Raw genomic sequence first — 23,598 nt, forward strand, 5'->3', positions numbered from 1 at the left:
TGGCCTATGTATGTATGTATATATACATGATATATTTGTACATGATATATATACATATCATATATCACACACACACATATGCACGAGGTATTTTTTACTTGCTCAACTTTCCTCTCCTTTTCTTACAGACTTGTATAACTCTTTATCCTACATGCATATTCTCTGTCAAGTGTACGAATTGAATGACATAATCTCCAAGTCCACTTTGAGGGGAGGGGCACATGGGGATACAGCAGACCATATTTAGGCATGCGTATGTGGAAGCTAGGAGATGGCAAGTGTTCTGCTCTAAACCTCTCCACCATATTCCTTTGAGATAGGGCCTCACTGGCCTGGAGCCTGGCTGGCAGCCAGCAAGTCCTAGCAATTCTCCTGTCTGCCTTCTACAGTGCTGGGGTTCTAAGCACCCAGCTTTTTATGTGGGTGTAGAGATCCAGGTTCAAGACACCTGTCTCTGCAGCACATACTCTTAACTCTCCGGTCACACTCCACCCCAGCCCTTCACTGTTGCTGTAGTTCTTGCTGCCATTTTGTTAGCTCCCCTCTTATTTATGTCTTTGAAGATTTTTATTTATTCCATTATACGGAATGTTGGAAATGGAAGATGATATTTCTTACATTAAAATCTTGTTTCTCGTTACTTTAAACCCTGAATAGATCACCCCACCAAATGAATCAGCTCTTATTCTCCTCAAAATTATTAATCAAGGTGTGACTGCCAAAGGTTCAGGATGCTCAAATGGCACTTGTTAGCCTGAACTCTAATTATAGTGAAGTCCCAGAATATGACCGTATTATTTCTTGTCTTCTTTGAAATAAGGTCATTCACTGGCCTACTCCTAACTTCAAAGAAACTGTTCATGTTGCTGTATCCTGTATACAAACATCTTTGCTACAAGAATACTACATCGTAGGATGAACATGGAAACATCCTCCCCTATGGAAAGACATACAACATTCATAGAAGTAGAGGGGTGGATGACAGACATCCAACTCAGAGTTTTACATTCCCAGTCTCTCCTGGAGGGAAGCCAATCGGGAAGCCAGAAAACGCAGCACTTGTGAAACATGATGCCTCAGTACTCAGCCAGGCCAGAAGCTCAGAGCCAAGGCCAGTTATTAGGTACCAGATACTAAAGATCATACTTTTCCCTGGGCTGTTTAATACATGAGGGTTTGGAGAGGTATTAGGATCTATTTTAGAGATAAGCTGAGGTGACTTGTCAACACTCAACAGGTAGAGAGGGTCAGGGAAGGACACCTGGGGGACTCTTAAAGCCATACCGCTGTCTAACTCCAGGGCCGTTGCACTGCCTATCCTGAGTGTGACAGCAATTCCTGAGCATGATGTTGAGACCACTGAGGATCATGTGAGAAAAGAGGGGACATGGGAAAGCTGCTTGGGGATGACCCACCCCTCCCCACCCCCAATTTTTACTTCCTATTTTTGACTCATGGAGGCAGGGTCTCATTGCATATCTTAGGCTGGACTTGAACTCATGATCCTTTTGTCTCATGAAGACTAAAATCATAGGAAGGTATTTCCCAGTCATCTGCTTCTAGATAGTCACAGGCTAGCTCAGTAAAGCTACTGACAGGCACATTTTCAAACCAACAGTCATGTTCTACTCTCTCATCTTTACAGTTGCACACAAATGCCATTTAGTTGGTAATTTTTCTACTCCTTGAAACTGTCCACAGCAGGATCTAGCAGAGAGTGGTGCTTAGTGCTGATGCAGCAGCTCCGACCAGAGGCTGTCAGAGGCTGTCGACATCTTTGGGAGCTGTGTGGTCTATTCTGAGACTTCAAGAAGTATGGTGTATAGTCACTGTGTTAGTTAGGGTTTTATTGCTGCAAAGAAGACACCATGACCACAGCAGCTTTTGTAAAGGAAAGCACTTAACTGGGGCTGACTTACATCTAGTTAAGTCCATTATTATCACGGTGGGGAGCATGGCTGCATATAGACAGAATGGTGCTGGAGAAGAAGCCCTGAATTTTATAACAGGCAGGCAACAGGAAGAAATAGACTCTGAGCCTGGCTTGAACACTTGAAACCTCAAAGTCCCCACCCAAATTACACACTTCCTCCTACAAGGTCACACCTCCTAATAGTGACACTACCTATGAGCCTATGGGGGCCATTTTCATTCAAACCACTGGTCACCAGGAACAACAAAAATCTCTATGTATTTTAACATTTTAAGGTTAAGAATATCTTGGACGACATTTTGGAGAGACTTCCAGAAGAGTTCAACATGGCGGAGATAATGCAAAAGAACCCAAACAGAAGCCCGTATATTCTCGTTTGCTTTCAAGAGTGTGAGAGGATGAACGTTCTCCTTCGGGAAATCCGTGTGTCGCTTCAGCACTTAGACCTTGGTTTGAAGGTAGACTTACAACTGGGACAAGGGAGGAGCCTCACCATACTGGAGGAGGGCATTCACGGTGGCCTTTTTCTCTGTGCAAGGGAGAGTTAACATTGTCTCCTGATGTGGAAACCCAGCTGTCCGCCTTGAGTTATGACCGGGTCCCAGACACATGGAACAAACTGGCTTATCCATCTACTTATGGCCTGGCCCAGTGGTAAGCAACTGTCTCTACTGCCACCGTCAACTACAAACATCTGCACAGGGTCAACCTTCCCCATTCTTCCTAGGAGAACCCTTGCTCCGTGACCATCATCTTGCAGACTCAAATTTCACTTGAGTTCCTCCTGGAATTTAGCTCAGTTAGTTCATGTCGGCTAGGCAAAGATTCAAATTCTTATTTATTGGGTAACTACTCTTCGGCAAGATACCTGACCTTCCCATATTCATATTTTTTCATTTGAAAAACACATAAGCAAATTTTCCTCACTGATTTAAAGTCCTACTTGAGTTTGCACGTTGGCCTTTTCTTCCCTCTATTTTCCAAACCAGTCATTACTAATGTACTCATAGATGACTTTAGACAGCCAGAAACAGAAACCAAGATTGCTGAAGGGCTGGTGCTTTATCCCCAGCTGCTCTGTGGCCTTGGAAGATAATTCAGAAAGTATCACACAACTGTCTACTCCTTTAGCATGCTGAAGCTCCTTGTCCTGTATGTTTTCCTGAATCAGAATCAATCTGGAAGGTGCCATTAGAATTCCAAACGACAGTGGACCCTACCTGTCTTGGTTTCTTCTCCTGTTGTGCCTAGGAAAAGTTGGTTTGCTTTATAGCTCCTGGTTCCAGGCATGGTCTACCATTTGAAGGGAGCCTCAGTGGCAGCAGCTTGAGAGAGCTGGTAATGTGCAAGAATGAAAAGGCAAAGCGAGGGGTAACAGTGCTAAGCTCATTCTCCATTTATACAGTTGAGGATCCCAACTTAGGGAATGATGTCACACGTATTTATAGTACATTTCCCCCATTATCAATTAGTCTAATAAAGGTAATCCCTCGACAGGCATTTCTAGAGGCTAAATAAGTTCAGAGGTGTGCCTGTGGGCCTGTCTCCTGGGTGATCCCAGACTCTGCAGACAATTAGCACTATTACTGTCTCCTGGGCACCCAAGCATTGGCCAAGGGAAATGGGTGCTGCCTCTGGTTTACTTCTGTTGCTGTGATTAAACACTAGCAAAGAGCAACTGGGAAGGAGGGTTTATTCACCTCAGCTTATAGTTCTAGGTGCAGTTATCACCGAGCAGTGTCTCGGCAGACATGGAGGCAGGAACTGAGGCAGAGACCATGGAGTATCACTGCGTTCTCCCTTCTCTCAGCCACGTAGCATACACAGCTCAGGCCCACTTACTAGGGAGGACAGGTGTCTCCCCCGGGGCAGACCCTTCTATGCTAATTAGCAATCAAGACAGCGCCCAGCAGTGTGATGTAGGCAAGTCCTCATTTCTCTTCTCCCAGGGGACTGTAAGTTGACACATTGGTGAGCATGGGCAGCACAGCTGGGTGACTTCCAAAGGAAATAACCACCCAGGACAGTGAGCACAGACTCAGTAGTGTGGTAAATGTGCAAGAGCTGGCTCTATTTACCCAGACACGGAGGACCTGCATTTAGTTACTGTTTATGATGAATAAGTTTGGGCTTTTTCCCACCATTATCTTACCTTGCACTAGCTAATTTTGGTCATTTCTTTCTAGTTGTTTCTAACCTTTTCTAACTTGTTGGTTTAGTTTTCCTTATAATTCATTTATCTCTGTACTGTTCCCATTTAGAGAGGATCCTTTACAATGTAATTAATACACTAAACTTTGCAAACACAACCTAAGTCAATACTTCCCTGAGGCCTCTCAGTCTACCTCCGAGGGTAAGCTGCCTTCTAGATCCATCTTTTTGTTCTGCTCACCGACCTGTTTGCTCAGAACTGCTTTTCCCATCTTGCTCTGAAATTTTTTGCATAATATAAACAAAGATTAGGGCTTGAGAGATGACTCAGAGGTTAAGAGCTCTTCCAGAGGATATGGGTTTAATTCCCAACACCTACATAGCAGCTCACAACTATGTGTAACTCCAGGATGCAACACCTTCACACAGGTACACATGAAGGCAAAACATCAATGCACACAAAATAAAGTAAATAACACATAAATTATATATACACATACATGCATGCATGTATATACATACATACATACACACACACACACCTAAGAGGGCATCAGTCTTTGGAATTGGACATCAGTTACAGACAAGGTTATAAACTCACACAGATGCTGGGAATTGAATCTTACTCCTCAGAAAGAGCAGCCAAGTGCTTTTACTTGCGAAGCCGTTTCTTCAGGTCCTCCCACCATGCCATCTTAACCTTAACATTTCTTTACACTCTAACACCTGTTTTCAACCGAACATCACTAGAGATTTCTTTCTGCCAGGATATGGGGGATGGGTAATAAATATTTTTACTAGAAGACTATCTCCCCCTTTCAAGTAATTAGTCTGGGTGGGACAAACACTTGCCTCTTATTCTTTACTCTGGCTGTACCTTTCCTAGCAACTCTGGTATTGCAATAGTGATGTGCATGCATGAACCCAATGCATGCATGAACGTACCCACCCACTCGTGCACACACGCACACACATGCACGCACCCACTCCCAAGCACTCCTACTGCATCCTACAGATTGGTGGTATTTATTAACCTGACTCAAAAGGTCATTGTATACCATCTAAGTAATAGCCCTGTCAAGAGCAGCTGGCCAAGTTGTCCATTATCTTCTGCTCCTAATGTTGACAGGAATGGGAGCTGTAGAAATAACCTCTAATAGACAGAAACCAGCCCTGTGAAGGGGCACTACCTTGTGAGTATCAGAGGCGGCTCTTTTCCCTCTTACCCTGGTGCACTCCAGAGCCCCTAAAACTAGCCCCACCCCATCTTCCTGGAAGAGGTCTACTTACTAAAGCATCAGTTCATTTCTTCCTACGTCCCATTGACCAGGTTTAATGACCTCCTCTTACGCTGCCGGGAACTGGATACTTGGACTCAAGACCTCACCCTCCCTGCTGTTGTGTGGCTTTCTGGGCTCTTCAACCCTCAATCTTTCTTAACAGGTATGGCTGGGGGCAAGGCAGCCACCGCTGCTGATGGGGGTCACACTCCTGGCAGAAGTCCTGCCTGGCTTTACCTGTGTTAACTTCCTGCCCTTCTCTACCAGTCTTCAAACAACCATTTCAAAGAAGGAGTAGCAATGAGGGTTTCAGTTAGGAAGGAGAGGGCCCCCGGCATAGCTGCAGTAATGTGGTATTTTCTAGTTGAAACTGTCGCTGTCAACTGAAGGCACACAGGTAACTCGAAAGCAAATGACAGTTGCTGCTCTGATATATCCTTGTTTGTGACTATGGAGGCAAATTGGTCCTGCAAGCCTGTTTGCCCAGTCTAGTTTTAACCTACAACATCCCACGGGATACTGTGGGCTATCAGGACCCTATAAACAGATTTGGTTTTTTTTTAACCACCTTCAATTCCTCTTCCTTTTCCTCTCAAAGCAATCATGCAGACCATGGCTCGAAAAAATGAGTGGCCACTGGACAGAATGTGTTTGACTATAGATGTCACTAAGAAAACAAAGGAAGATTATGGCCACCCCCCCAGAGAAGGTGCATATCTTCACGGGCTCCACCTGGAAGGTACAACCCCTAAGGAATGCACTTGGAACTGACTTAGTAACAAGATGGTCCCTGTCCTTCCAATATCTCCTGAGATGATCATCTTGTGTTGACTATACTTCTTCCTCCTCCCCTTCAGACAATTTAAACATTCAAGTGTATATTCAGACAATTTAAACATTCAAGTGTATATGTAATGCAAGCCAAACCGTGTGGAACTCGGGGTGATGGCTGTCACTTTAAACTGCACGTACATCATCAGCTGGTGTTAAAAATTCAAAACCTAAGTCCCACATGTAATCCGTAGTATTTTGCTTTTTTTCACTGCCATCAGTTCAAAAATCATGCCCTCTGCTTTTAAACTTTTTGTGTACAGAGGTCAAAGGATAACTTTTAAGAGCTAGCTCTTTCTTTCCATCTTGTTTTCGAAGCTGCTATTTCCTCCACACCACATACGCCAGGCTAGCCCGCAAGATCAACCTTCCCAGAGTACAGGCACCACACATGTATTTCCACATCTTGCTTTCAATATGGACTCAGGGTTTCAAACTTAGGTGGTCAAGTTGCCAACACCTTTTACCCACTGGGTCTTCTTGGCAGCCCCTGCCCTCTACTTTCTAAAAGCTCTCAGTAAATCTACTCTCATATCCTGCTCCTGGGTGTCTCCAAACCCCAAAGGAGCGTCAGCTGATGCTGCAAAGCTCTATCTGTGCACTTACGCCGCAGGACACCTCACCTGCCGCACACCTCACACTGAAGCAAATGCCACAGTTCAGATATCTCAAGGCTGGGTAGGAAAGGACCGGAATGAACTTGTTCCAAGCCTGGTAAGTGCAGTGGGAAAGGAGGTTAGAGAGTTGTATGTTTCTTTCATGAGTTTGAATTTGTCAGAAATTTGATCTTAGAGAGTGGTTAAACCATTGAACATCTCAACCACACAAGGATGCCACAGAGGGATGACAACATGGGTAAAAGTGGAGTATTTATTGCATCAAACGATTAGAGCATCAGTGCCGGCATGCAAGTTATGCAACCATTGTTTCTGCCACAGGTGCCAGGTGGGACATCCAGTCAGGAGCCCTTGTTGATGCCCGTCTCAAGGAGTTAACATCCACGATGCCAGTCATCTTCGCCAAAGCCATACCCACAGACAGACAAGAAGTTAAGCATGCCTATGAGTGTCCCGTTTACAAAACCAAAGCGAGAGGCCTCACCTACGTGTGGACGTTCAGGCTAAGGAGCAAAGACAGGATAGCTAAGTGGGTCCTGGCAGGTGTAGCTCTACTGCTAGAAGCATAAATGGCCTTGGCGCAACTTGCATTCTTCCTGCTTCAGCCAGACCCAGTGAGCATGCTTCAGTAACGGGCATACATTCTTTTGTTAGAGAATTATTCTTTGAGGAGGGGGAATCACAGTACACAAGAACAAAAACGCTAAACACCTCTAAGGGATGTATACTCATTGATTTTAGCTTTCCCCAACACCCATTCAAAACACCGTGGCTTATCTCGTATCCCTAAGTCTCGGAAACGATGCAGTGAGGGTTCTATAAAAGGCAAGATCTCTAAAAAGAACTTTTAAAACATAGAAGCAGCAGGCTCCAGGCAGGTCCTGAGGGAAGGAAGAGGCAAGCACGGTGAGGCCTCCAGTGTCTGTTTCTGTTGTCTCTTAATAAAAAGGACGCCTCACTCACAGTGTGTGGTTAATTGCACTTGATAGTTTAGAGTAACATTCCTCAGTACAAATTTCTGACGACCCAGAATTCAATGTTGACAGCAGGGTAAACTCTCAGGTTTGAGCTACGGTCACTTGGGAGGCAAAGCGACAGCCTCTGTAGGAAGGGAGTGACCATGGTGGAGCTGACCGTCAAAGGCAAGAGCGGTTAGACAAGGTCTTCTTTATAACTTACCTGAGCATTAACTCCCCCATTTCAATCTGTGCTTTTAAAATCTTCAGCAGACACTTGTAACAATTCAGGTCTGTATACAGAATTCTCTGCTTTACTATTTTCCTGAGAAATCTTTTTAAGCATATAAACATTTTTTTTTTAAAAAACAACCCTAATAGTATTAAAACTAGTAAATTCTAGAAAACAAGCGTCCAAGGCCAGCACAAAGAGCCGACCTGTCTTGTGAGACTCCGCCTGTGATGTTGGAGCGATCCCTCTCCTCACGACGATCTTCTACAGCTGCTTCTGTAAGCTAAAAGACAGACAGAGGAGTGTCCGTAAGGAGATGATCAGACCCAAGCAATGGAAACAGCACTCTAGGCTAAGATGGTCCCAGAATATCCAGGGTGCACACTCAGAAGTGGCTCCATGTGCCCTCGGTACAGGGTGCCGAGGGTGTCTCCGTACACTTCCACACTTCAGAGTTCCTGACACAACCTGACAGTTGGGAATGGGGGCCCAGCTTGCCCAGTGCGCTGTTCAACTCTCTGCTCTTCAGGCTGCAGAGGCCAGAATTGTGTTTTGTATTGTTCTCACAACATTTCTTTTGCACCAACACTTGTGCAAGTGTTGGTTTGAGCCACTGTAGAGTTGAGAACTCCATAACAAAGGTAAGAATTCTCTCATCCCTAGCCTTTCCAGTACCGAAGGACACAGAACGGAAGGGACTCTAAAGTGAGCTGAAAACCACAGTCTAGAGGATCTCCCACACACCTTTACTATGTCACTACACTTACCTCTCCAGGTACTCCTTGACATTATCATAACCGTAGAACTTGGCCAGATGAATGAGAATCCCAGTGGCACAGCGGCCATCTCGTCTCCGGCAGTAACTGCAATTGCAGATCCCACGGCAGGGAGGACACGTCCACTTCTAGGAGGCGGAGGAGAGATTGTTCCTTTTATCCACAGTCTACACAGGAGAGCTGGGTTCAAGCCTCTCCTCTGGTCACTCATAGCACAGCGTTCTTCAGTCAGAGCATATGAGGGACTGGCCAATGCCTCTCCTTTCAGCTTCCCAGGGACCCAGCAAAAGTGCCCACTCCACGACAAAAACATTAGACACGTCTGTTCTAGACACAATCAGATACCACTGAGACAGGACTATTAAAAAAAATTAAGCTGGCTTCTAAGTTCAGGGCCCTATGCAATTCACAGGCCATGCATACATACAGGCTATGATTTTAGGAGTCATGTTTAGCACAAGAAAAGGTAAGAATTCTAGCTCTCCTGACATGTAGCTTTAATACTAAATCACTTAGTCAAAACAGTATGTCTAGAAACAGGGAATTGGAAGTGTGTGTGTGTACCTATATGTATACATATATATACATACATACATACACATATACATATATACACATTCTGACTGCTGGAAGAGGTCGTGTAGGTTGAACACAGATCTCAAAGTGGCAATGCTCAGGTTCAAGGCAGTGGTTACTTAGATAGTTTGGAAATGACATTTCATTTCTCATAGGATCTGAAGCATAAACAGGTTAAATATACACCTTAAAAGGCTGGGGAGAGGAGCTCAGTCCAACCAGAGTCCATATGCAAATGTCTAGGGATCGTGGTGTGCACTGGGCTGAGAGGTGAGAGGATCCTTGGGGTTTACCAGACAGTCTAGCTGGATTCTTGACAATAACAACTGGAGTTGCCCTCTACACACAAATGGACACACATGCAGCGCCACACGCTCTTTTTTTGTTATAAAATGCCTTGGTGGTAAGCCATGTTAGCAGGTATGAGACACAGTTCGGTTCTGGGGCAGCAGGAAGCACTTAACTGTCACTTACCCACTAGATGGGTCAAGACAGATGAAGAGAAATCACTGTTAGAGGAAAGTAACAGGGTCTTACTGAAATAAACCCTGGCTTGGCTATCGGAAACCCCTATGGGCACCTCTTCACCCCAAGATCTCAGTCACCTGGTCCTCCTTCACCTCCCCCATTGTCTTAAGAAGTAAGAGGGGAAAGCGATGAACAAGAGCACTGTACCCGCCCCCCGGGACTGCAGCCTTCATCCAAACATTTATAGCAAATGCACACACTGCTCCTTACCGGATCCAGCAATGCTGTCCGCACATCCTCCCCATAGCGATTCCGCAGGCACGGCCCACAGAACTGGCCCCGCACACCGCCACAGCCCTGGTTCCGACAGACCGTCTTGGTGTCGATGGTCTTCTGCCGGCATTGATGGCACGTGTTACCCTGTGGATAAAGCAAAAGAGGTGAGATTTATGGGGACAGAGTCCGCCAGGACTGTTACAAGGGACAAACCATGTGGACAAACCTTTTACTTTAAGCAACTTCAATTCTAGGGCCAGGGAAGCACCGTTGGGGCAGATAAGGCTAAGCAAGGGGCACAGAAGGAATCAACAATCGGGAACAGAAGAGAGACCAGAAAAAGACTGAGGAAGGGACAGGTGATTTAAGGGGCAGTAAGCCCCAGGGGACATGAACTTGGCTGTGATCTACTGCTGGAGACCTGAAAACCTTCCATGTTAAATCTTGTTTTGAGAGATTGGCAATTTGATTGGCACTCTACTATTCACTATTTTTAGTAGTATCAAAGAAAACGGATGCAGAATATGCAAGGCCGAGGCCGTCGCCTAGAAAAACACAATTCGTACCAACCAGAAATGCCACTTTATCATATTGGGGAGCATGTTACTCCCCCAGACACCTTCAATCTTAACATATAAACATGCTTTTCTAATCCAGTAACAATCTTCTAGGACGCAAGCCCCAGGAAGCCCTTTCCCCTGAGCAGGACTGCTGTGCTAGGTGGCCTGTCTTTTCCCAGGTACAGTGGATCCTTAGCACCACACACACAGCTTAGAGCAAGCCTTCAGGAGCACAGCACATTTGTAAGCGACCTCAGACTTGGAATACCAGTGTTGGGGGTATCAGTGACGCGCACCCTCTGAAGATGCCACTTACAAGCACTTTATCATAGACTTTATCTCGCACAGTTATGGCGACATTTTCCAACTCTTCCTCGGTGATGTCTTTCACTGAGCGGAAAGAAGATATCCGGTGCCTTCTATATTTCTGGCATTTCCCCTGAAGAAGAAAACAAAACCAGGAGAACCTATGCAGGGTTACCGAGTCTCTATTGTCTGTCTGTGTGGTCGTTTGCCCCAACCCACAGCATTGGGAGATCAAGACAGCATTGGCTGAGGAGTCATAAACTTGGAGGGGATAAGGAAGTAAACAGCCATGCCCATATATGGAGCAGCTCCCAAGCTCCTCCCTCTTCCCCAACAGCCACTCCTGAAGCAGACAAGAGGAACTCTTGTATCTTTCATACAACAAAACTGCAAAGCTGGCTTGGCTGCTGCTGGTAAAGCATTGGATCAAAGCCAGAGCCTCCTGCATGCTGCGCAAGTACTCCCTCCCTGAGCCACCCAACGTCCTCAGCTCATTTTAGACAAAGGACTCCTAAGTCATCTGCAGCTTAGCCCAAGGGTCTTTTCAACGCATGCTTTCAGAGGAACACGGTGAAAACTCAAGTTCTCAACTCCTGGAAGCCTGCTGACTCAAGACATCACCACAGCCGGCCCCAGCACAGTGAAATACTTGCACTTGAGGCCCATTTTTTTTATTCGTCAATAATTACCCCACTGATTGTCTTTCTTCTTCTGAAACTGTAAAGCTCTTCGGTAAGATTGGTGGCTGAGAAGGCGAAGTTTTCCAGAGCAAACTTTTCTGGGGGCCGTGCGCTCCGGGTTGGGTTCACGCGCCGTGTGACCTGTCCCTCTGAGAAGGCCCGTCGCGGTGTTCTCCTCCTCTAAAACCAAGGGCACAGACAGATGGAGCTGAGTTAAACCGAGGGTGGCTATGAGCTCCCAGAAGCAGGGCCAGTCTGGGAAATCAGGAGTTTCAACTTACAGAAGCTGAGGGTGGTGTCCTCACGGGGAAGAGATCTGGTACTGAATTCAATTCCGCCAACAACTGAGCGAGCTGAGGTTCAAAAACAAAGGGGGATCTGACATCAGTCAAGGAGACAGGTCTGAGCCAACACCTCTCCTACGTCTCCGAGCTACTCACTATGGATTCCATAAACCTCAGTAACTTAATAGCCTCACATAAGAATTCACCCCTGACTTAGAGGAGGATGCCGCTGTTCATCTGAGTCAGCATCACGCCCCTTCCTTATATACAGAGACAACAGAACACAAGGAAGACACATCTGGGGCCAGGGGCATCAGGTCCTGATTTCACCACTATCTTAGCAGTGTGACCCGGAGCACATTTTACAAACCTGAAACTCAAATATCAGCTTGACACCCACCATCTGGACGGCCCTCAGAACTCCCAGCTCTGCTGGGGCTTAAGTGGTGCTACTCGCTATAGCTCCAGCACCAGGATGCAGAGGCAAGAGGAGATCAAGACCGCTCTAGTCTCCCTGCAGCTGTACCTCAGACATTCCCACCTCCACACATACGTACGTACATCTGTCTCTACCCTCAGAGACCTAACGCCAACCAACCAGGCTCTTTACTCGGGATTTTCAGGTTTTAGATTTATATTAAACATGACACCACTAAGAACCGCCGCATATACCGATAAATGCAGACAGACAGAATGCCAAAATCTCCTTTAGCCGAGCACTCCCATCCCGAACAAACAAAATTCACAGGTTACTGTGTTCTCTTAATTTGCTAGGGGTAGGTCTGTGTATAAAGTATCAGCAATGTGCATTTTTTTTTTAAAGGATGGCATTTAAAAAGCCATCAACGAGGAGAGAAAAGAAAATTATGATCGGTAGAATCTCTAATTTGCCAATGTAAAATTAGGAAGAATTACTTTCAATGATTGGGCTGAGTTACTGACACAGAGCACATAGCAAATCCGAATACACAGAACAAAGGTTGCTCTAGGTTGAGCTAACCACCAGGCAAGGCATAACTGAGTCAGAACACGGCAGCGGCTGCTTTAACTGTGGCCATTTCTCATCCCTTCAGATGATGTCTCTGGAGGAGTGGCTTTCAGATAGAAGCCACCACCTGCCCACTGCAATTTCCCCCGGGGCTTGGTGACAGCCCAGCAACTCTTTGCTTCTTTCTGCCGGGGACAGTGCAGCTGGTCAGTCCCTCTATCTCTCCAGTGCCTCTGCCAACTTAGAACTTAGCCTGCTCAACCACGAGCAGCAGCCTCCTGTCTCCTTGGAGCAGGGATAAATGGTCCTTGAGCCTTTCCATCCCCAAACCGGAGTTAATCGCTTCACAAATGTGCCCCAGGGTATACTTTCCCTCAGAGAGCAAAGCTGTGTCAGCAACCCTTGGGGCAGCTGGCTACGGTCCCAGCTGCTACGAGAGCGTACCATGGCCTTGTTCTCTTTGATGTTCATGGCCCTTTTCAGCAGAGCATCTGAAGTCTCCTGGCTCTCAGCCCTGGACTCGTCCTCAGCGTCAGAAGCAGAGTCTTCCTTTTCCTTGGGCTGCCTGCAGCTCTTCTCTCTTCTAAGATCCGTCTTACTGCCCTGCAAGTGCGGGCTATTTTTATCTGGTGTTTTTGCCGTTTTTTTGGTGGGGAACTGAAAGGCTACCCGGAGGCCAAAACTGCTTCTCGTGGACTGGCGGCCTCTTCTAGGTGCAGCCTCCTCTTCATCATCATCGTCCTCCTCGTCACTCATCATAGGATGTGTTTTGTCGCTGTCGCTCAGCTCTGACTCTATGAGCTAAGGGACAAGGAGAAAGGAGAATGAAGAGAGTCTATAATCACCTACCAAAACTAGACCAGGCGACCGTGTTTAAAGCTGTTCTAGGTGGGAATACAGGTCAGAATTTGCTCCACCACATTCCTGCCTCGCTGGACAGACACAGAGCAACAGGGCCAACTGATGAGGTGCTGAAACCTTCAAGCTGTGGGCCACAGAAAATAAACCCTGGTATTCTGTCCTAGTGATGGAAAACTGATTCGTACAATATTTCCTCAATGCATTCAATAATTAAGTTTGTGAGTAGGCCTATCCTGAAACTGTGTGTGTGTGTGTGTGTGTGTGTGTGTGTATGGGTGTATCTATCTATCTATCCATCCATCATCCATCCATGCATCTATACCTATCTCTCTATATATACAGATATATATAATATATATATATATATATATATACACACACACACATACATTTGTATATATCACACAGTATATAGATTTTAAGCAAGAGGGGCTTTGGGAGCAATTTACTTCCCCTCATTAGAAACAAAAACTCCTTAACTAGGTATCACCAAGCTAAAGAACTACTAGCAGTTAAAGAAGTCACCTAGTTATGAAACCCACAAGGTTTGAAGGTCTTCGTGTCTTGCTAGTGACAATCTGAAACATCTGAGAAAAACCACTGGGCAGAGTGGGGTGTCTGAGCAGGAGCATCTGCCCAGAGCAGAGTGGGTGAGGCAGCCACAGGACTTACAAGCCCTGACTTACAAGCCCTAAGTGATGCCTGAGGGAGGAGAGGAATAGAGAAAGCCACTGTCACCACCAACCGTCCTGCAGGTTGTGTCCAGCGTTGTGTAAAAGCTGATGACGTCGAATAGGCATAAGCTAGCCTCACCTCACCAGCAAAGGAAGGGGTAGTATCTATTTTCAGACAAATAGTCTACTTTCCAGTTAGCACTAAACACTTACGCTTTTTAAAAACATCTGCCTTGTGATGTTCCTATGAATCAGTTAAAAATACAAATTTTTAAAAATTATAAAGAAACAATGCCATGGGGTGCTGGGGACAGGAAGGGCACATTAACAAAAACTTGGATAAACTCCTCTTAAAGGTTTTAACGTAAGTGACAGCAACACATGGACACGAGTTTCTTGTTTTGTACAAACATACCACAATCATTGTAAAGGAAGACTAGCTCAAAGTGTATAGGTGGCCTCTGCATCCTACATCTTTATAAGCCTAAAACTATTCCAATAAAACATTTAAACTAATCAGATATGGTGGCTCATGCTCAGTATCTCAGGCAGGTGCCAAAAAGAAAAAATGCTACATGTTCTGGGCCAACCTATGGTGTGAGATCTTGGCTCAAAACACAGCCGCTGTCGCCACCACCACCACCACCACCACCACAACCACCACGGTAATGATTTAAAGAACCTAAGACTGAAATGCTAGTGTGCAAAGACTGACCTCAATAAATGGAGTAAAAGAAAGAGATCCACAAGGAAGCCCTTTCACGGTGCAGGACCCAGGGCAGAGTCCCCAGGACCTGGCAGGCCTGAGTCATCCACAGTGTTAGCAAAATCCAAACCAGGGGGCATGGGACCCCCCACTTGGCTCCATTGCCCCGTTTTTGCAAAATTAGCTTCTAGCCTAAGACTATGACTTTACATCCAAGACACAGCTCGAAGAACCTCGTTACCCCATGACTGTAGGGGCAAAAGTAGCTGAAGCGGCAATGATATGGGTCAGAGGACGAAGGCAAGACACGCCCTGACCCGCAGAGGTAAAGGGATGGTTTTCTCTAGGACTCTAGGGGACAAATATACTCGTGTAGGCAGGACCACCATACACCGCCACCAACAAAAACCATCTCTTATGTGTAATGTAACATCCCTGGTGTAAAAGTACGGTTCAAAACCAGGACTACAACCATCAGAGCCCACACCTCTTGCGTTGGCCATTACTGTTACCTCTGGGTTACTGCCTATGTTCAGCTCACTCTCCGTAAATCCTTCGAAATCTTCATTGTCCGAGTCTGTGTCCTCTTTGAAAATCCTTCTAAGTTCTTCTGTGAAGTACTTGGAATGCAAACACACATTCTGCCAAATTAAAGACAGGATGGAGTAAGACATGGTGGCACAGATGTACAATTCTAATACTAGGGGATGAAAAAGAGTAAAGGTGGAGACAGGACTCCAACCCGAGACTATACACAGGGAGACTCTGACTCAAAAATCAACTACTACAGCCAGGCAGTGATGGCACAGGCCATTAACACAAGCACTCGGGAGGCAGAGGCAGGCAGATCTGTGAGTTTGAGGTCAGCCCGGTCTACAGAGGTAGTTCTAGGACAGCCAGGGCTACGCACACACACACACACACACACACACACACACACACACACACACACGCATACACACACTCCTATCTCAACAAAGAAAAGAAAACGCTGAGGAAGAGAAAAGAAAAAGAACGGCAGTTACAGGGGTGGTGAGGAGAGACGAAACTCACAGCTACTGGGCAAGGCTTTCTACTGAATGAGAATGGTTTCCAGATGGGAAGGGGAGACAGCTACACAACACTGTACTTAAGACCACTCAAATCGGTTACAGTGGCAAGTTCTACATTATGAGTCTTTTTCCACAATCACCAATGACACAGAGCATGTATTTTTCCTTCCTTTCTCCTTCCTCCTTTACCTCACCCCACTTCCTTCCATATCCCTGGCTGTCCTGGAACTCTCTCTGAAGGCCTGGCTGACCTCAAACCAAGAGATCTACCTGCCTCTGCCTCCAAAGTGCTTGGATCAAAGGCGTGCGCCTCTAGGCCCAGCTCACAGCAGGCATTTTCTAAACTTTACAGAAATGAAAACCTACAAGCAAGAAATTTTCTATCAATACAGTGCCTCAATCGCTTCTGCTATGGCTGGGGAGTATTGAGTTCAGAGTTTCCGGTCCCAGAAGGCTTTCACACAGAATGTCGAACTCGTGAAAAATGGACACCTGCACACTGCTTTACTCCCTACAGCCATAGGGAGAAGTCTCCTGTGGGTGAGTGTTTAACTCCTTCAAATACAGTGGGTTTCTCTACAGGAAATGCCAAGGCCCTCCCACCCTCACCCTTCACTACAGACCAGACTCCATTTCCAGTGACATGAAGGTGAGGAACTGATGGGAACCTGTACCCTCCTCACCCTGTGGCTCCTCTCTTGGCAGACTGAGGGGTGTGCAAAGACATTTTCCAACAATGACTCCTCCTTTCTTTGGAAATATTACAAAGGAGGAGGGAAGCCTAGCTCTCCTAAGAGTGTGTGTGAAAGACAAGAGGAGGAGGAATGTCAAGCTCAAAGGAGACGGACTCCCTTGCAGCTATCTGCAAGGTTAAAACACTGCACCAGGACTCCGGTCCCTATCCCCAAACCCATAAAGCAGGGACCTCTCACAGCGTCACATTTGGTTGAGACCCTCTTTTTCATCGCTGCCTCTCTCTGGCTTTAATTATATACTTCTCAGACTCCGATATCTTTGAGGGGGGAAAAAAAGACCAAATATAATAGAAATATGGAATTGTGGGATACTCAGAGGAAAATGGAGAAAGGAATGCCTACAGCTAGCATATCTAAGAATATCTTAAGAATATCTCCTATGAATTATCATGGGTAATTGGAACAAGTCTGCTCAGAGCTAAATTACTTCCTCCCTTTGTTGTTAGCTGTGGTACAGCTGCAAAAAAAAAAAAAAAAGACAAAAAGGGAAGTTTATTTAAAGAGAAACTCAAATTGATTGTATTTAAGGGAGGGAGCCCAGAGCCAGCTACACACACTCTGCGCAAGTCGATGCCACTTCTCTCAGCTGGACAGAATGAATCACAAGCGTGTGAGTCAAGTGAGGCTTAGACCAGGGTGCAAAGTTAATAAAAGAACAAGTGTCGGGCTGGAGGGATGGCTCAGTGGTTAAGAGTACTTGCTGTTTTTGCAGAGGATACGGATTCTGTTGGTTGTTCAGAACCATCTCTCAACTCTAGTTTCAGGGGTTAAACACCTCATAGAAGGGTGCACGTTATACACTCTCGCACATGAAACATACCTAAAGAAAGAAAAAGGGGAAAAAAAAGCAAGTGGGATGCAGCGGTCTGCTAAGGAAACCCACACAGTACAGGAAACATCTGGTCAGCCCCTGGGGTGGGGGGGCTTTTCTGGGGCAATGGCTTCAATGCATAAGCTCAATGAATGTCCAAAGATCCAGTACAGAGCCTGAAAGAGAATTCCAACCTTCCTGGCAATTTCTGTCCTAGGAAACGGTGATCAGTCCTGATGGAATTAAAACAACTTTTCTACGAGCTCGGACTCAGGGGCATAAGAACTGTTTTCCACGTGGCTCTCTGAAGCCAGTCTCCACCGCAGAGCCTCACTGCATGCTTGGGTAAAGGATGACGCCGCTCTTTGTTTTCTGGAAGCTGCTCCTTATGCTACTGAGGCATTCTAAGTAACCGGTATCTATTAGGGCGAACACTGTAGGCAGGAGGAAACATCAGAGGCAACTGAGTGCTCTATTCTGAAGCTCATGTGGCATGAAAGGACTGGAGAGTCAGGGCCTGCGTATCAGTGAGACGGGCATGTTCCAACTGTACCAGCCAACATCCGTGCGTGCCTACTGAGCATGGAGGTGCAGAAGGCTGCATGCTTGAAACAAGATCAAAGGTCAGGTTCCGGGAAGGTAGAAAGCACCCTGCAGGTATGAGCTCCTCCTCTGAGGAGAAGCAACCTGAGGCCCACACGTACTCACATAGAGGCGGACACACATATTCCATCACGGAGAGGGAAAGGAATCCATGCAGGAGGGAGGGCCGTGGAGCAGTGGCTATGCTGAGGGAAGCCAGCATTCGTGCTGTCATCGCAACAGGTAAAAAGTGCCACGGGAGGGGTTGGGGATTTAGCTCAGTGGTAGAGCACTTGCCTAGGAAGCACAAGGCCCTGGGTTTGGTCCCCAGCTCCAAAAAAAAAGAACCAAAAAAAAAAAAAGTGCCACGGGAGGAAGCGGCTAGAAAATGGGTTTGCCAGCCCCACTCAGAACTTTCACCTCCCGAGTTTCGGTTTCCTTTGCACTCCACCAGCACCTGGAGCCCGCAGAGTAAAATCAGTATCTCTCTCGTGGCCAACCAACGCCTGCTGGGGGTGCAGTCAGCCCTGGAGCCTGGCAAGGCTGGACTGGGAAGCAGCTGTCACAGCAGTAAAAACGGTCAGCGTCTCACGACGTCCACATGCTCTGTATGTCTCAGTGTCCTCTGGCATGAGGGCTCCACTCTCCCTCTCTACCCCACGCACAGGGAGACTGGAGGCTTCTCAATAACATCAGAGCCTAACCTGAGCTCAGTCCTACTGATTCCAGCCACAGGGCTGGGTGCTAGGGCAGCCTCAGACTGCAGAGGGATGAAGGGAACTCCACCAACTCCTGGGTACCAGTCACAGTGATGGAAAAACAGCTAGCAGGAGGGGGATGGTGGTGAGTTCAGTTTCCCCGGAGACAGGCAGGAGATGCCAGGCTGCACGTCAAGACCATCTGACTATTTCAGAGAAAACAATGGTCACTGATGGCCGTCACCTGGGGAAAGCAACTGTACCTTGTTAGGTTGATGACATTATGCAGGTGAAGGCAGGTACAGGATAGAACGAGGCCTGTCATTGGACGAAAAGGAAGGATGGGCGGGAGAAAAGTTTTAGAGAGGAGGTGACCAGAGGGAAATGAGAGAGAGCGGTTTTGAGAACATGGAGGCGGATGTTACGATTTCTCTCTGCACATTTACAGGTTGGTATGACTGTTCTTAAGGGATGGAGTGTAGAAGATGCTGTGTGTCTACCTGAACAAATTACATCTTACCTAGGTGGGCGGTTTATATCCTTATCAACTGGTGGTAAGTTAATGGTGTGGATGTATTGCACATTGAGTAATTAACATATAAACCTGGTTGCTGGGTTTGTTGAGTCATGTTTTCACTGGATTGTTGGGAGTGTGAGCAGAGTCCGTGACAGGAAGCCGTGCAAGGCTATAGAATGCTTAGGGCTAGCGTGACGTGAGGCCACGCTAGCACGGCCTGCGAAACATGATGTAACAACCCGCCCAGGGGACAGTGTGAGAAAGCAGTAACAGAGAAACAGCTAGAGTGTGTGGATCCGCACTGAGCGGGAACTCATGAGAACAGGTTGTGCTCCCTAACTAATTACACCGCAACGGTACCTAAGGCAGAAATCCAAGGAAAACTAGCCAAAAAGTATAAGACCATGCTAGACATCGACGATCTCACATTCAACCCCGTTCAGTGGCAGCCTTAGAGTGACTTGTGAATCCTCGAGCTCTGGAAAGAAGAGGAAGACCAAACAGAACCGCAAAGCATGCGTGAGAAGACAAAAGACCTCATGTAAACAGAGAAAGGGACATCAAAGAAAGTTAGGGAGACTGCGGCACTGCCTTTAATTCCAGCATTCAGGAGGTAGGAACAGTCAGGATTTCAAGGCTGGCCAGTCCTGCACAGCGAGGCCCAGTCTCAAAATAAGGGGAGAAGGCATTAGGACTGCACAGGCTGACACCACCAGCATTGACAAAAATCGTAAAGAGTAAGGGTTCTGCAGTGACTCAATCTATTGTGGTATAAGTCCCTACAGAAAAATGTGAAACTTAAAATAAAATGCGGTACCAGTTGCAATGATTGGACGTGATGAGCTCACCTAGTAGAAAGCTCTGGGGACAAATGTCAGATAGGAGGAGGCTGAGCAGTGGCATTACAGGAGCCCCGTATCCCTGGAAATACCTATCCTACAAAACCAGGCCATTGGCAGCTCCCAAGCAATAGGGCAGGACTAGCAGACTCCTTCTGCAAACTGACCTACCTGCAGCAAGGTGGGTTTAATTTACAGCCTGTTAGGGGAGGGGAAATAAAGAGCCGGAGGAAGCATCATGGAGGCTGATCATCTGACTGGTCACTCTGTGTTAGGTACATAAAGCTCCCGGTACCTAACTCTCAGAGAACTGCACCTCACATTGTCCTGTCCAAGGTCATTAGATAATATCCTCCCAGGCTCTGCAAAAGTGGAGGAACCACCACGTGGAACCCGTCTCATAGTCGCACACTGGCCTTGACCTGTGTGGGATGTGAGGCAAACGTAGCCCTCCCCCTGCTGGCTGTGAGAGCCATCGGTGACAGTTCGGGAAACTGTGGATTTAATCACGTCTAGTCCTTTCATTTAAGACAATGTCCACAGCCAGAATTAAAGTAACAAGCATTCCGAGACCTCTCGCCTGTTTCTGGAAACCTGAGGGTAAAAACTCTGAAACACTACCTCCAATACCTCACAGCATGATCACCTCAGGACCACACACCCAACACCTCACCGTACCATCAACTCAGGACTTGCACTAAGAGGAGAGAGCACCAGCATCCAGCCACACCTGTCTGGAAAAGAAAGACCGACCCGTACCTGTTTCTCCAACTCCAGCGAGTCCAAACTACCACAGCTCTCTGACAGGTTTTCCATGGGAACATCATCCTGGAAACCCACAAACTCTTCATCGTCACTGGGGGCATTGAAGATGTCAGCTACTTCTTTGGGGATCTGTTTTTGGATTCAGAAGAAAAGGATGAAACAAGGGCTGCCGGGTTCACTCAGGGCAGAACTAGCATTGCATTCTTAGCCCTGAGCAACAATGTTTCAGTAGAGACCCCGTGGTGGGAAAAAAAAAAAAAAAAAAAAAAAAAGGCAGCAGTGTCTGAGAAGGCAATGAACTCTTTCTCTTGATGGAAACTCACCATGTAAGATTCCAGCCAGTAAGCTCTTAACTTAATTGTCACCTACTGTTGTTATTTTTGGCTATCCTAAGTGGGTTCAGAGATGAATGTTTGTTCACACACCCAAACAAGTGGCTTTTCCTTTGCTATGCTTGGAAGTCATTTTAAGCAGCTGTGAAATTAGTAGAACTTACATGCCATCAGGGACAGTCACCCTCAGAGACCCATATCTGTCCAAACTAATAAATATACATCTTCGGGGACAGACTTAAGCCACCTATTTACTTAAAACCAAACCAAACCAAGCCAGCACCTGTAGACTCATCATATGAAATCACTATTTGTCTGCACATCTGTCTTACGGTTTGTATTCCTGTGCAAAACATCATGACCAAGAAGCAAGTTCGGGAGGAAAGGGTTTTTCAGCTCACACTTCCACATTGCTGTTCATCACCAAAGGAAGTCAGGACTGGAACTCAAGCAGGTCAGGAAGCAGAAGCTGATGCAGAGGCCATGGAGGGATGTTACTTACTGGCTTGATTCCCTTGGCTTGCTCAGCTTGCTTTCTTATAGAACCCAGGACCACCAGCCCAGGGACCGCACCACCCACAATGGGCTGGGCCCTCCCACCCTTAATCACTAATTGAGAAAATGCCTTATAGCTGGATCTCATGGAGGCATTTCCTCAAGAGAGGCTCTTTTCTCTGTGATAACTCCAGTTTGTGTTAAGCTGATACACAAAACCAGTCAGCACAACATCTGTTCTGCTTTTCAAGAAAAATCAGGTTAAACTTTGCTGCAGTTTGACTGTTTTCAGAAAGGAGTCCTTTAGAATAGCTAACCCAGTGTGTGTATCCACAATATTTAAGGAGAGAGGAGCAAGGGAGTCGAGACAACCACAATCATAGAAATAAGCCAGAATCAGAAAGACAGACGTCTTATTTTCTTTCATTTGTGGTCCCTAGATGTTTCATAAATTAAAACCATACATACACAGCATGAAGAGACAAGTCAGGCTGTCAAACGCAAGAAATGGCAGAGCAGAGACGGTTTAAGTTCCTCAGGACACAGTTTGTTAGGCAATGTTTACCGCCCTTGTCTTGGTAGACACCTTTTGTAGCTCAGCTACCAGAACTCACACCTGCAGTAGCACTGAGAGAAGCAATGACTTAACTGCAGCATCTCCTCCCTTTGACCTCTGACTGCCACACTGCAGCATCTCCTCCTTTTGACCTCTGACTGCCACACTGCAGCATCTCCTCCCTTTAACCACTGACTGCCACACTGCAGCATCTCCTCCCTTTGACCTCTGACTGCCACACTGCAGCATCTCCTCCTTTTGATCTCTGACTGCCAGGGGAACACAATACATATGGATTTCTGTTGTAGTAGGTGATTAAAGCTACTCAAATCAACCCGGAGGCATCGGGCTTGAGTTCCTCACTACCCATCCCAATGTTCTGTGTTCCCGAATGAAAGACACACACACACAGCCTTCTATTTTACTATGCCTTAAATAGCTCAATGGCTGGACCACTCCCAAACCTCCACATAACTAACACCTCCCCCTCCAATACTCCTGAGTTATTATTACTTACTAAAATCTGTATTCCATGCTTGCTGCCCTAGACCCAACTGGGGTTGGGGGTGGGGTCTTCCTTGGTTCTTATGTGATTGCTATGCCCTCTCTTCTGCAGCTCTCAGGTCTGGATCCTACTCCTTTCCCAGCATGGAGATTCTGAATCCTCCTTCCCACGGTCCCCTTGCCCAGCCGCTGGCCGCTGGCAACTATTTATCAATCCAACTGGGGTCTGGGACCCTCAGCATCTTACATGCAGATTCTTTATGCACTTTTGGGAACCCAATTAACATATACAAGCATTAGACCAAATCCACAACAGATTTCAAAGCATGCACATGGAGCAGAGAAACTTTAAGGCAGGATGACAACTGTTAGAACCATGTCTAGGCAGAGATACCGTGTCTAATATATCTCCCTCACCCCCAAAGCCACAGCTTCTTGCATCTGCTCTAGACATGTCTCTAGATGTGCACTGTAGGGGAGTCATCACTGACTGGAAGAAAAGGAATAACATGCGAACACCACACCATGTGATGCGTG

General features: G+C 46.5%; 2 protein-coding genes across 2 annotated transcripts in view; one reads left to right on the forward strand and one right to left on the reverse strand.

Moving 5' to 3' along the window:
* Dnah11 (dynein axonemal heavy chain 11) overlaps nucleotides 1-7,776 on the forward strand; it is a 298,504-nt gene extending 290,728 nt beyond the window's left edge. Inside the window, exons 78-82 of the mRNA XM_032908348.1 lie at nucleotides 2,209-2,391; nucleotides 2,472-2,587; nucleotides 5,415-5,527; nucleotides 5,963-6,103; nucleotides 7,134-7,776. Of these exons, the coding sequence (XP_032764239.1) occupies nucleotides 2,209-2,391; nucleotides 2,472-2,587; nucleotides 5,415-5,527; nucleotides 5,963-6,103; nucleotides 7,134-7,381 (801 nt within the window). The 3' untranslated portion in view covers nucleotides 7,382-7,776. The remainder of the gene's footprint in view (nucleotides 1-2,208; nucleotides 2,392-2,471; nucleotides 2,588-5,414; nucleotides 5,528-5,962; nucleotides 6,104-7,133) is intronic.
* A 375-nt stretch (nucleotides 7,777-8,151) lies between these two features.
* The window catches only part of Cdca7l (cell division cycle associated 7 like), a 38,444-nt gene continuing 22,997 nt past the window's right edge, over nucleotides 8,152-23,598 (reverse strand). The window contains exons 2-10 of the mRNA XM_032908350.1: nucleotides 21,163-21,303; nucleotides 15,668-15,796; nucleotides 13,359-13,715; nucleotides 11,924-11,995; nucleotides 11,652-11,822; nucleotides 10,973-11,095; nucleotides 10,091-10,240; nucleotides 8,768-8,904; nucleotides 8,152-8,283 (exon numbers count right to left, since the gene is read on the reverse strand). Coding sequence (XP_032764241.1) covers nucleotides 8,265-8,283; nucleotides 8,768-8,904; nucleotides 10,091-10,240; nucleotides 10,973-11,095; nucleotides 11,652-11,822; nucleotides 11,924-11,995; nucleotides 13,359-13,715; nucleotides 15,668-15,796; nucleotides 21,163-21,303 — 1,299 coding nt within the window. The 3' untranslated portion in view covers nucleotides 8,152-8,264. The remainder of the gene's footprint in view (nucleotides 8,284-8,767; nucleotides 8,905-10,090; nucleotides 10,241-10,972; nucleotides 11,096-11,651; nucleotides 11,823-11,923; nucleotides 11,996-13,358; nucleotides 13,716-15,667; nucleotides 15,797-21,162; nucleotides 21,304-23,598) is intronic.

This window comes from Rattus rattus, chromosome 7 (genome assembly GCF_011064425.1).
Source record: "Rattus rattus isolate New Zealand chromosome 7, Rrattus_CSIRO_v1, whole genome shotgun sequence".
NCBI lineage: Eukaryota > Metazoa > Chordata > Mammalia > Rodentia > Muridae > Rattus > Rattus rattus.